The 15,643-nt window shown below is 35.2% G+C and overlaps 2 protein-coding genes across 2 annotated transcripts in view; one reads left to right on the top strand and one right to left on the bottom strand.

The window, feature by feature from the left end:
- Window positions 1-7,042, top strand: part of LOC148778589 (uncharacterized) — a 101,519-nt gene extending 94,477 nt beyond the window's left edge. Inside the window, exon 6 of the mRNA XM_088830022.1 lies at window positions 6,588-7,042. Coding sequence (XP_088686148.1) covers window positions 6,588-6,785 — 198 coding nt within the window. The 3' untranslated portion in view covers window positions 6,786-7,042. The remainder of the gene's footprint in view (window positions 1-6,587) is intronic.
- TLK1 (tousled like kinase 1) overlaps window positions 1-15,643 on the bottom strand; it is a 193,612-nt gene that overhangs the window by 21,046 nt on the left and 156,923 nt on the right. Inside the window, exon 12 of the mRNA XM_055398215.2 lies at window positions 11,805-11,871. Within this exon, the coding sequence (XP_055254190.1) occupies window positions 11,805-11,871 (67 nt within the window). The remainder of the gene's footprint in view (window positions 1-11,804; window positions 11,872-15,643) is intronic.

Below are 15,643 nucleotides of genomic sequence, written 5' to 3' on the forward strand. Positions count from 1 at the left end.
ATCTGTTTTTATGTCTAAACTAAAAATGACTGCAAGGTAGACTGAAACTGACTTATAACACAAAATGAGCTGTAAGTTTTATTTCTGATATGTTCAAATTTTAATTTATGAGGGAATAATTTACTAATACAAAATAAATGAAGATATTTGGTAAAACACAAAACTACTGATTATTCAGAAACCTTACAACATTTGGAATACACAAACACACACATACAATCTGACCAATCACTTTGGATAAATTCCACTACAATTTTAAAGATACTCTTAAAACAAAAATTATATGACTAGCTGTGATTTAGATCCTTAGTCATCAGAGCACACCTAGGCAAATCCTAAAGGAATTTACTTTAACATTCATTAATCTAAAAATTCTGATATTTTCATGTCTCAAAATATACAATTTTTAGAACATTTAAAAGAAAGACACCAAAACAAAACCACCCATTACACACACACCTTTTTGTCAATATAAATACTATTAAAAGACAAGAACATAACCAAATTTCAGTGAAAAGTTCTAGAAATGCCAATTTTATAATATTTTTGAAAAACTATTAAGTAAACACAGATTGCCTTGGCCTAAATGTGTAACTGTTATAAATCTATATACAACATGTGATAGAGATCATTTCTGAGTATTATAAACATTTCTGCTTTTCATTAGCACTGCCTTGTAATGATTTATCTTCTAAATTTTAAAAAAAAATCCTTTGTCTCAAAAAATCAACAATTCTGAAATTTACTCTTAAAGTATATTTTATTGTAAGGCAGATAACAGAGGTATAAAGTCTATTACACCATTATCTAAGGCTTAAACTGAAAGGAATATTCTCAGTGTCATAAAGAAAAACAAATGTTCACAGATTAAAAAACTAAGTATGTTTATATTCTACTTGACCTTAAGATTATATCAATTATTTAAAAATGAAACTCAACCCCTACTTGTTGCAGATATTTAATGTAAATTAGACATTAGATAATACAAGCTGCTGCTGCTAAGTCGCTTCAGTCGTGTCCGACTCTGTGTGACCCCATAGATGGCAGCCCACCAGGCTCCTCTGTCCCTGGGATGCTCCAGGCAAGAATACTGGAGTGGGTTGCCATTTCTTTCTCCAACGCATGCATGCATGCTAAGTCACTTCAGTCGTGGCCGACTCTGTGCAACTCTATGGACAGCAGCCCACTAGGCTCCTCTGTCCATGGGATTCTCTAGGCAAGAATACTGGAGTGGGTTGCCATTTCCTTCTCCATAGATAATATATAGAAACCATCAAAGATGAACTGTTCTAAAATTTGAGGGGGAGTTCTCTTATTAAAAATACACTAAATTCTCTGAAATTTCCTCATTTAGTGTAGCTTCAGTCACAAATATTTCTAATTTTAATGAAAATAAGAAAAAAAGGTAAGATAATATTCCAGGGGATTAAATAGTTTCATTATAAGGACAGGAAACAGATTCAAAAGCTTCGCAACAATAAAGTCAAACCATAGTTCAGTTGTCTCAATTCAGTTACATAAAGCAGAGTAAGAAACTGGATATATAGGTATGTCTATAAATATGAAAAAATTGAAATTCAATTATATCACAGAACACAGAAAGAGGTAATTTACTTTTTTCAGATTACTAATGTTTGCTGCCTTAAAATTTGCTGTTAATTTCTTACACATGAATGAAGCTACTAAACACTTAGTAAACTGGTATAATTTTAAATAATCTGACAAAACAGTGAAATGCTCATTAGAATTGCCAGCAAAAATACTTGTTTCAACTTTTACTTGAAATTGTAGTATGGGGATACTTATTATTTGAAAGTGAATTTATAGAAATTCTATTATAAATATATAATTTTGAGACAACTAGATCGTTGACACATAATTACGTTTTATAATTTTTAGTACTCTTCAGATGTTTATACAATGGCAGTAATCAATATTATGAAACAGTTACTAAAGAAAATAAAATGCATGTATGTGCCAGTTAAGCAAATTTTTATTCCTGTATAAAACATGCCAGGCATGGGCTTTCTAGAGGCTTATATGGTAAAGAATCTGCCTGCAATGCAGGAGACCAGGGTTTGATCCTTGGATCAGGAAGATCCCCTGGAGAAGGGAATGGCTACCCACTCCAGTGTTCTTGCCTGGAGAATCCCATGGACAGAGAAGCCTGGTAGGTTCCATGGGGTTACAGAGACAGATAAGACTGAGGGACTAAGCACACACACACCTGCCCCATAAGATCTTGTAATACAAAAGGACAGGCAAGCTTCATTCAGTCTGAATTGTAAAGTTTACAGGAAAAAAAACCCAAATGTCAGGAGGACTAGTTAAAACAAACAGCTGTATCCTAGCTGTTTATAAGGAAAGGTCAAGGGAAGGAAAGATAACTGAGTATATGCAGATACATGTAAATCTTCCATAGTCATCAGTAAATATATTTACGTCTTCCATATTATAATTTAGTATCTATTCCAGTATCTTGGACCTTAAAACAAAGTGACATATTTCTAGGGGAAAGATAATTCAGCAACTCTTAAGTAACTTCTCTCAAATCCCACTGAGAAAAAGTATACATTCTGTTATGGATTGAAGGCTTTGTGTTCCTCCCAAATTGTGTATGTCTAAGCCCTAACCCCCCAGTGTGATGGTATTTGGAGAAGGGGACTCTATAAGATAAGAGTTAGCTTAGGTAATGAGAGTGGAGCCCTCTTGATGAGATTTAGTGGCTTTTTGAATAGGAAGAAAGAGATCTCGCCTCTCAACCCCACCACCTCTTTGTGGCAGCACAGAGAAAAGTCACATGAGGATTTGAGAAGATGACCATCTACAAACTAGGAAGAAAGCTACGGAAACTAAACCCTAGGCTCCCCTGGTAAAGAATCTGACTGCCAATACAGGAGACACAGGTTCGACCCCTGATCCAGGAAGATCTCACATGCGGCAGAACAATTAACCCTATGCGCAGCAATTATTCAGTCTGTGCTCTAAAGCCTAGGAGCCGTAACTACTGGAAGCCTGCATGCCCTAGAGCCCATGAGCCACAACAAGAGAAGCCACTGCAATGAGAAGCCCACAAAGCAACTAAGACCCAGCACAGCCAAAAATGAATGAATGGTTAAAGAAAAAAGAAACGAAACCCCAAGGGACCTTGATCTTGGCTTTCCAGCCTCTAGAACTATGAGAAATAAGTTTCTGTCGTTTAAACTGCCCAGTCTATGGTATTCTGTTACAACAGCCTGAGCCTGTTACTTATTCTCTCCTTACAGAAGGGAATTCCATTATGGAATGGAATCCTCAAACACATGGCAAAGGTAGGTCAAATTACTCAAAAGAGAAGTAGTCCAGAATGGAGATCATGCTTAGTAAGAACACTCAATTTCAATACTCTAGTCAGCCACTAGCTGAGCAATTTACAGCAGAAAATGTCTAGGAAGAAACAGCATCTCTGGAAAAGAACTGGTTTCTGTAGGCAATTATGGTGTTGAAGGGACATGAATAAGAAAAGATCCTACTAGAGAAAGAGAGGTAGGTTTGGCAATCACATACAATAAAAAGGACATTGCTCTTTTCCGTTTAGACAAAAAGATAACGGCAATAAACCTTAACAGTACATACATACTACAGCTATTTTAACAGCATTCTAAAATAAGATCTAATACCTGAATTACTTAAATATATATTTTTAAAAACCCAGGTTAGACAAGTATACAACAATAGATCTCAATATGCCTCATTTAAGTAACCTGCAAAACATATACCTTCCAAAATTTTTAACTTTAAAAATTTATATGCAAAGTAAAACCAATTTGTCCCTCAATAGATATTTAGCATACAAATACTTTCTATTTGTACTCAGAGTCCCTTCCTGAAACTTAATATCCCCTTGGCTCAACATTCTAAGCTAAAAGTATGTTACAGCAATGTAGAATCTCCGTAAAATGCCAAGTTAAATGTAAAATGCAGGTTAAAACTGCTAGGCAGACTTGGGGTATTTTTTGAGCATTTCCCTTAATGGCAGTTTTTAAAAGGGCAATTATTTTCTTTTAAAGTAGGGGGTATGTAGGCATTAAACTATAAAACTTGCAAGTTATATAGTAATGCATTTTACGTGTAAAACTAATGCATTTCCTGTAAAAGCTGAACATACTGTTGAATAGTTTAAACTTCTTTAGCAAATCTTTCTATTACATGTTAGCCCCACAAAAACCCCTCAATTTTGAAAAGCTGCCTTTCTATAAAATCAAGATAAGATAGAATTTGAGAATCTGAGAATTTCTGATGTATCATTCTCAGCTTGCCTATAATCCATGCGAGTTGGGAGAAGAAAACATTTTGTGTGGTATATTATGAAGATAGTGGAAACAGGGAAAAGCTTATCATTTACAATAGTATATTTGGTAGCACCATAACAACGTTAGTCTGTTTCAGAAAACTATTAATAGTTCAGAATGAGGTTGCAACAAATTTAATACCAAATTAATTTTAGTAATGTAATAATACAATCAAGTTAGTACCTCCAAGTCCTCAAATAAGTTTTAACTTCATAAAATACTTATAATGTCATTCTCAAAGTCTATCACTAGGAAAGCAAAAGGTGAAATTAACAAAAGGCACTATTAAAAGCTAATAGAAAGGGCAGTGCAGAAGAGAATTAAGAAAATTATTACCAATTTACTTCAAATTTATAGGTCCTCAATTTTTTCTCTATTATATTCTTTTATATATCCTAAATAGGGATATAAGAGACACCAGTCATTGGAAATATGAACTAACAAAAAAACCACTGAACATATAGAGATCAGTTTTGAAACTACTGCCCGTAATCCTCTTTTTGCTCGAGTATGACTGTATAGATTGAGGAGTAGGGTAGGAGGAGAAAAAAGGACAAATACTGTGAAATTCCTGGTGGGGGATTCTTTCCTAACTATGTGTACGATGTCTCCATGTGGATCCTGAGTCGCTGAGCTGGATATTACCGAGGGGAACATACTGGGTCTCCCTCAAGTGTGTTTAACTGGCTTAGATAATTACTTTAGAACTTTAATGTTTTCTTCTCTTTCATTTCCTTCTTTGGTGGGTTGGCGGGGGGTCATTCGCCTCTCTTCAATGAATAAACACACACATCAAAAACCCTAAATGCGAGTAAGTGTTAAAATGGACAATGGGATTGTCAGTTCCCCCATTCTATTTAAACAAACCAAACCCTATCTTCTCAGCAGCAAATAAATATAACAGTTCAACTGACTGGCAAATTTTAAATATCCAGTATACTTCCTGAAAAAGAAATCACAGCTTCTGTATTAAGGGGATGAAATTTCTTGATGTTGAAACTAGCTAAGGTGCTGACATCAAATGCTAGCACCTGCAGGTACAATGCCTCACTACATTTTCCTCCAGCTTTCTGCCTCCTTTTAACCTTTTTCAGGGTTCTGGTGGATTTCATATTTTATTAAAGTATGAAAAGGTTTAACATTCTACACAATAATGAGAAGAGCCTAATCTTCTAGACTCTTATGTATATGCATATAAACAGCATGGAGTTACAGTTTTTGGCCATTGGCCAAGCAATTGCTTTTTCTTTTTTGTGAAATTATGACCTCTAAACTGAATTTACAAACCTGAACAAACTTTGCCCAATGGCTAACATGACTTCTAAGATTCTTTCCAAAATTCAAAGAATGCCATTGCCTACACAACTGGATTAATATAAAAATCAACAGAAGTAAAATACATTTTATCACTACATTTCACTCTGGTAAGTGAACACCATCTATTACCAGGTAAAGATGGGGTGAGTCAGAAATATGCTTGTAGCTTCACAATGAGAGCAGGAAGGAGAGTACACACACCAGTAGCTTTCCTATCTACAGCTAGTTCCATGTTCTCTCAGGCAGAGCTTTCACAGAATAGCACTCATTTTTAACAGAAGCAGAACTATGCACCAAATGTCAAGTTTAGAATTCCAACACTCTTGGCACTTTTCTTGCCCGCGCATACCAAGAAGTCGGGAACCTCGTATATTCTTTGTGGGCTTAACGGTGACTTTTTCTAGTGTAATGAATGCATTTTCACTAGACTTCACTGCAAACTACTTCCTACACAAGTAGCATCTTGTGCTATGTTCTAGAGAAATGTAACATACAATGTGGTTGGCTTTGAGAGAAAATTTTCTTGAATATAGAGGTGCACATGCAGTTTTAGAGATTAAGCCCTCTAGCATTAACTATTTTCATATTTTTATTCATACCTACAGTGACAAGAGGTGTCACATACACAAATGTATTCTTTGTGGTCATACTAAGGATTTGATAAATCAGATGACAATGGTATTCTAGAAAGAACGACCAAAGGAGATATCAAACTTCAAGAATATGTGGGGATTAATTCACCTAAAACCAATGCCCTGTATTCTCCACTGTTCAAAAGGCTTGCAGACAATCCATTGTCTTCCATTTCAACTAGTTGCATGGTCCACTGTGGAGGAGTGAGAAAAGAGCTGTGTGCTTGTTCTTGACCTGTAAAGATTTCATCATGGAAGATTAATACTGATGCTGCTGCTGCCTGTTACTGGTTGTCTCTCTTTGCAGGTGCCAATATCGGTCAGAGAACAGGATTTCAGTGGCAGAGTTGTTGCTATACTGTTATCTCTTCAGAACGGAGGCACAAGGAGAGATGAATGCCACATCGCAAGGAGCAAAGGAGAAAGAGAGAAAGAAATGGTGTCAGGTGGCATGTTGGATGCGATTTTTGTTTTAGTAGAGACTGAGATGACCGTAATTGTTTAGCTGATTCCTTCGGTCTGCAAAGATACACTTGTGTTGGTGCTGATGGTTCTTGACTAATCCTGTTTCAATTACAAGTTGGTTACATTTTTCCTAAAAATTTCTGGTATTTAAATTCGGGTTTTTATAACTCTCTCTCTCACACACACACCCCAAAACACATACATTAAAGTCAATCCCTACTACACTATCTAATATTCCATACTGAGATGTCAAATCTTCTATATGCATTCTCTCCAACTAATCAAATATTTAAAATCCAGACGACAAAAAAATTCGAAGACTAGAATAAACACCTCCACATGCTGTTCACATCACAAATTTGAGTCAAATAGCAATGGTATGATGTAGTTATTGGTCCTAATAACTTTCAAAATTTTTACTTTCTCTTTATTCTGGGGTATTATGACTGGTAATTTATATCTTTTAAATAATATTATAACTAGAGAGACAATCTATTACAAGGAAGATGGTTTATCAGGGATTTTTTTAAAAGCTATTTATGTTAGTTTAGTAATAATCCTTGGAAAGCACATCCACATAGTTTAATTCAATTCTAGAATTAAGATCGGAGTTATACAAACAACCTAGTAGAACTCCTCAAATTACAAAGATAAATGACTTTCTCATAACTAGAGTTTATCAAGACTGGTATCAAAACAGGATCAACTATAAAAGCTAACTGGTACATGGCTTATTAGTTTTTCTTAAAGCCAGAGATGCCACATGTGGCACAGGTGCATTATTGGATTTAGTTGCTCCACCTTAAAGGAACAACATTTTAAACATAGGAAATTATTCTCATTGCAACTACAAGCTTATAAGCGATAATCAAGGAAGTTTATGCATAATGACTAGTAGCAAAAAGTTATTTTGGTAAGTTTCAGGAGTAATTTGTATAATATACATATATTTTACTATATACTTCCTTTACGTTCTATTAAATCTTTAGCTGTATAAAGGTAAAATTACTCTAGACAGTATTTACACATTTTACCTCCCAAAACATGCTTTTCCTGTTGACCTTTAAAGATAAATTTATAATGAAAAACAGTGAACCAATTAATAATAAAGAAATATTCTAGTTAATAAATAGTCACTAACAGGCTACCCAAGGAAAGTAATATATGAGAGAAAGACAGAAAGAAGTATGTGTATGAAAAATTTAATTGCTCTACTTTATCTGCGATGAAAATAAAACAGTCTATTTCTGGGGAAAAAAGGAAAGCAAACATTCCTACTACTGTAAGAAAGATGTAAAGAAAGCTACAAGGGAATCAATTCTGAATACAAAAGGATCAACTTGCTATCCGTCCACAACTAGAGAATTGTAGGAATAAAGTGTAAGGATACTTCCACTGAAGCAGCAGTGAGAAAAGGTTCACGTTTTGACTTTGCTAATTACTAGCTATATTAATTTATACAAAGCAAACAGAAGAGCTTGGCATTCAAATTTAACATCAATGTTCACTCTAGAATAGTTAAAAATTCAAAGTGTATAAAATGTAATATTAGGTAATTCTCTGGAAATGTGGAAATAAATCATTTAGTGAATGAGTGAGCAATAATTTCATAAACTGATAACTAAAACAATATTAAACAATTCTTAATATATTAAAAAAGATGATGCTGAACAATAATTTTCCTAATTTCAGAAGACAATAAGCCGTTAAGTAAGTTTACATTAATTATTTGGTAGTAACCAGGAATGAGAATTTATTTTAGCCACAGACTTACTGCTACACTTTCATTTGTTACTCTATCACACTAACAGATCCACTGGATTTGGATTATTATGTTTCTAGCCCTACTCAGAGGATAAAGCGTCTGCCTCCAATGTGGGAGACCCGGGTTCGATCCCTGGGTCGGGAAGATCCCCTGGAGAAGGAAACGGTAACCCACTCCAGTATTCCTGCCTGGAGAATCCCATGGATGGAGAAGCCTGGTAGGCTACAGTCCACGGGGTCGCAAAGAGTCGGACACGACTGAGCGACAGAACGGAACGGAACAGCCCTACAGAATAGTACAGAATATGAACTGAACTTTATGATTTAGTCAGTGGTAAATACTTTTTCATATTTTGGTTTACCTATTCAATTATTATGATTATCTTTATAAAATACAACGTACATCATAAATTATCTCAAGAAAAAGTTAACTAGGCCTTCTAGTCTTCTATGTCCAAATGGTATGGGCTTCATCAATGATGGAAGTTTTTTCCTTTGGTGCCAACAAATTTAATAACTCCATCTAACTTCAAGAGTTTTTATTGAAGGGAGAGTGAAAGTCACCTTTGGTAATGCAGGAGGTACATTGGGCTTCACATCTAAACTCTAATCTGATGTAGGTCACATGATTTTTTCCTGCACAGGTTACATGAACATCAAATATTCACAGATCAGATCCAGCCTATGGTAGAAACTATATAGTTACATGTTGGGGTATGATTCATGTAGGCTTAAGATAGAGGTGATAACATCTTTTCTTTCAACTCAAGCTTGTTCTCTATGTGTTAAAAACATCCAATCTACTTGTGTTTTAGAAACCAGAACGACCTATTTTTAATGACCTACTTTCCAACTGTGCTTTAGAATGCCAAATAACTTATTTTTAACACATGTAACTGAATGCCTATTATTCTTAAACTGTATAACTCAAAAAATTAATACCCAGTGGAAATCAGACTACTACTATTTATTTGTATTCTAAGGTGACACTACTTACTCAATTTTGTTCTCTGTGTGTACTACTAGCAACTTTCTTCATAATGCATTCATTCTTCTCAACCAAAAAAGTCAGAAGTAAATGTGAGAATTCAAAGCATGAGTATATTTCAGCATTAATTCATCAATTCTTCCAGAATATTCCATGACAGAGATCAAAGAAAAGTAATGTTGTAAATTGGTTAAGAAGAAGATAAAATTAGAAATCTAAAACTGCTCGGTAAGTTTGATAAAAGCTGAAACAATAAAACAGGAAAAGGATTATGGAAGGGGCAATTATCAGAATGAATAAATACAAAAATGGAGAGGTCAAACACTGGGAAAAAGATAATATGGAAGTTAGAAGAGGAGGTGTAGTGAACTACAAAAGCTTACAGCTCTTTATATAGTATCTAGACATTTAAGTATATGTACCTTACTTTATAAAATAGACATGTTTCAGAGAAATAAAATATTTTCCATGTACCAGGAAAGCTTTAAAATCAACCAACCACCCACCAATCAAAAAATAAAAACAAACCGTCCTCTGAATCCTTTCAAGTATTTTTGTGATACAAATAGCCGATTCCTAATTTAACTACTTTATCATTTCAGATTTTATAACAGGTTTCCATAAGACATGTAAAACTCATCATTAGAAAGAGTAATCTGAAATTTACTATTATGCGTGAAAATTATAACCCTCCAGTTGACTATACACTTTAGTATCCCATTATCATGAAAGGCTGGTCAGAAAATAATTGATAAATCTTTCTTTATATGGAACATCAAACACAGGTCTCTATCAAAATAGCTTAGGTGGGCAGACAAATACTTGTACTAATTCTGAACTACAAAATTCCCACTTCCCTCCTATAGTCCCATTACAACTCCATCGGTTACAAAACAGATTGAAGTTGTCTACTTATATCAAAGGACAAGAGAAATATCAATAATTACAACAGAACAGAATATAAAACAGAACAACACAGATCAGAATAAATTCATTTTAGAATTTATTGTTCAAGTAGTTAGGCTGAAACTTCTGAGCAGGGGCACACTAAAGAACAAATTACACACATATATATGTGTCTATATATACAGACACATACACATATGTGAGGTGAAAGTCACTCAGTTGTGTCCAACTCTTGGCGACCCCATGGCTCCTCTCTCCATGGAATTCTACAGGCAAGAATACTGGACTGGGTTGCCATTCCCTTCTCCAACATACAAATATGTATGTATATAAAATATAATTTTTTTCTGTTCTCTGTAACTAAATGGCAGGAATCTGAAGCATGTTGATAGCATTCCAAAAATAAGAACATCTATAATGAGATGGTGGCTGCTACAAGAATGGGTTTCTCTGACCTACCTCACCCTACCCCAGGGAGATGACTTGATAGATACTATCTTCAATTAGTTCACTTACTTAGTTTTAGCTATTACTCAGCCTATTTAAACAATGTAAGTAGTGTGATAAGCAGACCACAGAATTTAAAAACTGGATCAAAGAAAAAGAATTTTACAGCTGTCAGTAATTTCATTTTGAGGGGGAAGAAATATTATTTCTCTGAAATGGTTTGAATTAAAAATATGAACTAAAAAACAATGAACTGAATACAATTTCAGAGTTTACAAACAAGTACATAGCTTTATATTATAAAAACTTACTAACATATAGCAATGTTTTTCTGAATTATATCACTTCATATTATTACCGATGATCAGGCTCTTCTAAATTTGCCAATGTATGTATTTTAACTGAAACATTTAATCAGGTATTTGGTAACTTTAAAGTTAAGTCAAAGAAACCTGTTATTAATTTACAATTGTTTCTATTTGTTATGAAATGGACACAACAACATAGAATCTTACATTTTATCTTAAAAATAAAGCTTTTTAAAAAAAAAAACCGATAGTATTTAACAGTAATCTTAAGAACCTGGAGTTCTGTCCAGGATCATTCCTCCACTACAGGGACATGGGTTTTTTTTTTTTTTTAACTTTTTGACCACACGTGTCATGTGGGATCTTAGTCCCCAGACCAGGGATCAAATCAGCATCCCCCTGCATTGAGAAGTCCCAGGGACACTGTATCAACATCCGAAATGTTTGTAAATTACCACAAGGTAAAAGAATGTTATTTTAATATACTCAACATAAAAAATGCAACTTTTATGCCCCTTTTTTTGGTCTAAAGTTTTAAATTTCGGTCCTTTTTCTCTTTAAGTTTTGCCTTCTTTAATAAGAAACGTATAACACAACTTTCCACAACCTCTGGTAAAATAAAATGGCCAGCATATGCTTCACGTACCTTTTTGAGATGTCCTAGTCTAAGTTTGAAAATTTCTTCCTGTTCATGATATTCTGCCAAAGTCAACCTGTCAAAATGAAATTGTAATTCTAGATATTAAGATTAATACTTATTATTTCTTAATAACAATCAGCAAAATAAAATTAATCAAATAAAAATACTAAAATGTTGTCAACTTTCAGCCCCGAACGCATAAGCCTAAAGTGCTTGAAAGTATTCTTCAGAGTATATCTAATACAGATGGAACAACTGACTGACTTATAAATTCAACAACTATTTAATGAGTAGCACGAATTTAGATCCTGAAAGCACGAATTTAGATCCTGAAGGATGCAATGAAAAAGACAGTTTCTCAATATACTCTGGTTTGAACTTAAACTTCATAGTGGTAGTATTGGGGGTAAGGAAGCAGAAGAGAAACAATTTAGTCCAGAAATGAAACAATCCCAAATAACAGTGTTATAAAGAGAATTAGAAAGGCTGGTGTGATAATAACTGACTGTATTATACTAATTTGCACTGAGTTTTAGGGAGATAGTCTTGATCTGAATGTCCAAAGGACAGCCACAAGAGGACCTAAGGGAGTAGGTTCTAGACATAGGTTAAAGCAGGTACAAAGACACCAAGATGGAAATAGACTGATACTGAGAAGAGGAAAAAGCACACAAGTATCAGAATATAGTCAAAGAGGCTGTCAGCAAAGAGATAAAGCAGGGGAACAGCATCTAAAAGCAGGATGGATTTTAGACCAAGGAATGAATTTTACTTTAAGAGTACTGGGAAATCACTGCAAAGGTAATCAGTCCAATTTGGGCATTGGTTTAAGAAAGAAGGAAATGGAAGACATTTTTCTCTCCTCTGCTTCCATGTGCTAGTGAATAAGTGAGATAGGGCTGCCAAAACCCACCAAATTATCAATAAATATAGATAGATACACACGTGTGAGTACTTTATGGTTGTTTTATTATTAATTTCAAATATTCTTCTGTAAATTAGAAGAAATCACTGCAGCTGACCCTTGAATAACACAGTTTTGAACTACACAGGTCCACGTACATGAAGATTTTTAAAATAAATACATATTACAGTACACTACATAGTCTGGAGTTGGTTGACTCTGTGGATGCGGAATTGCAGATACAGAGACCAGCTGTAAAGTTATATGCAAATTTTCAACTGTAGGGAGGGTTAGAGCCCCAAACCCTCATGTTATTTAGGGTTCAAATGTAGTTTAATGTATGCAGAACTTTAGTAAGATATATACCTATTATAATATTTCATAAGAAAACATGATTCTGTATCAATAAAGTGAAAGAGGAAAACACACACACACACACACACACAACAAAACAACTTCCATTTCATGCCCATCACTGAAAGAACTGCTTTGATCTATCATATTTAGGCCCTTGTTTACTTATATATTCTGGGTATATTTGGTTAAGCTCCAAACCCCAAGGACAACTTATTTATGCTTGGTTTATATCCCTCAAAAACATTCAGTATAAATGCTATTTCCCTTAAGCTAGATGCTAATTAAAATATTAATATCATAGAAAGGGCATTCAAATGAAATAATCAAAAACCTCTAAGAAATTCAGTTAGTATTCCACTAGAAATATCTTAAAAGTGAAAAACAAACATTTAAAATTAACTCTCTCTACCCAGTCTTACGGAGAAGGCAATGGCAAGCCACTCCAGTACTCTTGCCTAGAAAATCGCATGGACAGAGGAGCCTGGTGGGCTGCAGTCCATGGGGTCGCTACTAGTTGGAGACGACTGAGCGACTTCACTTTCACTTTTCACTTTCACACATTGGAGAAGGAAATGGCATCCCACTCCAGTGTTCTTGCCTGGAGAATCCCAGGGACGGCGGAGCCTGGTCGGCTGCCGTCTATGGGGTCGCACAGAGTCGGCCACGACTGAAGCGACTTAGCAGCAGCAGCAGCAGCACCCAGTCTTAGGTTAACATAACCACTGGATTTTATTATACTGAATATAGCAATATAGTTGCAGCAGTTGCTTAACATAAATTTAGAGAACTAAACACTGCACTGTGAATGTGAAACATTCATGCAGATGGAATGAAACAAGAAGAGGGAAACATGGTCTTTTTTAAAAAAAGAGGTTTGGAAACTAAAACTGATAATATCTCAACTAGTTCAGTAAAGTAAAGCCATAGGAACTTTGGCAAATAGTTTCTGGATATGAATATATGCCATCAATGGAAATTACCTGTATAACAATATAGTAATTTACGATTCTTAAAGTTTTAGGCCCACTAGTAGACCATAGGATGGGCTCAGAACTAATTTTTTAAATATGTAAATATTTTGTTTCTGTACAGGAATAAAATTCTATACTTTGGTTTTTATTGAGTTAAAATACAGGTAAATTTAGTATTCATAAGGTAAAATTAGTATGGCTAGTTTCCTAAAATCTTTGACTGTCTTAAGTTGGCAGTAGTTTTCAATAGGTACTGTTCTTCTGAGTTAACAAATCAATGTCAATTAGTTCCACAATGTCTTAGTCTGCTGAATACTGTGTGGTTAGCCGTATGCCTTTTATAATGTAATACATATTGGCTATTAACTAGCATTCAGTTCCAGGTGTTAATATGTTGGTGCTATGGCTCAAATAATCATCTAAAGCCTTTGAATTAAAGCTGCTGCTGCTAAGTCACTTCAGTCGTGTCTGACTCTGCGATCCCATAGACGGCAGCCACCAGGCTCCCCCATCCCTGGGATTCTCCAGGCAAGCACACTGGAGTGAGTTGCCATTTCCTTCTCCAATGCATGAACGTGAAAAGTGAAAGGGAAGTCGCTCAATCGTGTCCAACCCATCATGACCCAACAGACTGCAGCCTACCAGGCTCCTGTGCCCATGGGATTTTCCAGGAAAGAGTACTGGAGTGGGTTGCCATTGCCTTCTCTTAATTAAAGCAAATACACACAAATAGTCCCTTCCCTAAATTTACTTAGTATAACGATACCTCATTGATTTCAAAAGCTTTGACCTCAGAGCATTTTTATAAGTCTAATACTAGTCAAGGCTATGGTTTTTCCAGTGGTCATGTACGGATGTGAGAGTTGGACTGTGAAGAAAGCTGAGCGCCGAAGAATTGATGCTTTTGAACTGTGGTGTTGGAGAAGACTCTTGAGAGTCCCTTATACTGCAAGGAGATCCAACCAGTCCATTCTAAAGGAGATCAATCCTGGGTGTTCATTGGAAGGACTGATGCTAAAGCTGAAACTGCAATACTTTGGCCACCTCAAGCGACGAGCTGACTCACTGGAAAAGACTCTGATGCTGGGAGTGATTGCGGGCAGGAGGAGAAGGGGACGACAGAGATGATGGTTGGATGGCATCACTGACTCAATGGACATGAGTTTGGGTGAACTCTGGGAGTTGGTGATGGACAGGGAGGCCTGGAGTGCTGCAGTTCATGGGGTCGCAAAGAGTCGGACATGACGGAGCGACTGAACTGAACTGAATGAATAAATGAGAATATTTTTAATTCAAAAATTGTTTTCTAAGAGTTTAATAGAAATGTAGGATATCTGAAGAAAACAGAGAATACGCATTTCAAAGAAATTGATATCCAATTCTTTAAGGGTATTCTGTTTAAGCAGGGAACTAATCTGAAGTCTCAGAGTTAAGGAATACAAGATCTGGTAAACAGAATGTTAAAGGCACTTAAGAAAAAAAAAAATCAAGCCAATTTTTTTGTACAATTTAGCAAACCTTTATAGAATATTGAACTAAGCCACATATTGAGGAGCAGACTTTTTTAAATGAGGGAGGAAGTAGATGAGACTACTCTGCCTTTGAGGAGCCCT

Source organism: Moschus berezovskii, chromosome 2 (genome assembly GCF_049115385.1).
Source record: "Moschus berezovskii isolate FMDL1 chromosome 2, NW_MosBer_1.0, whole genome shotgun sequence".
In the NCBI taxonomy this organism is placed as follows: Eukaryota; Metazoa; Chordata; class Mammalia; order Artiodactyla; family Moschidae; genus Moschus; species Moschus berezovskii.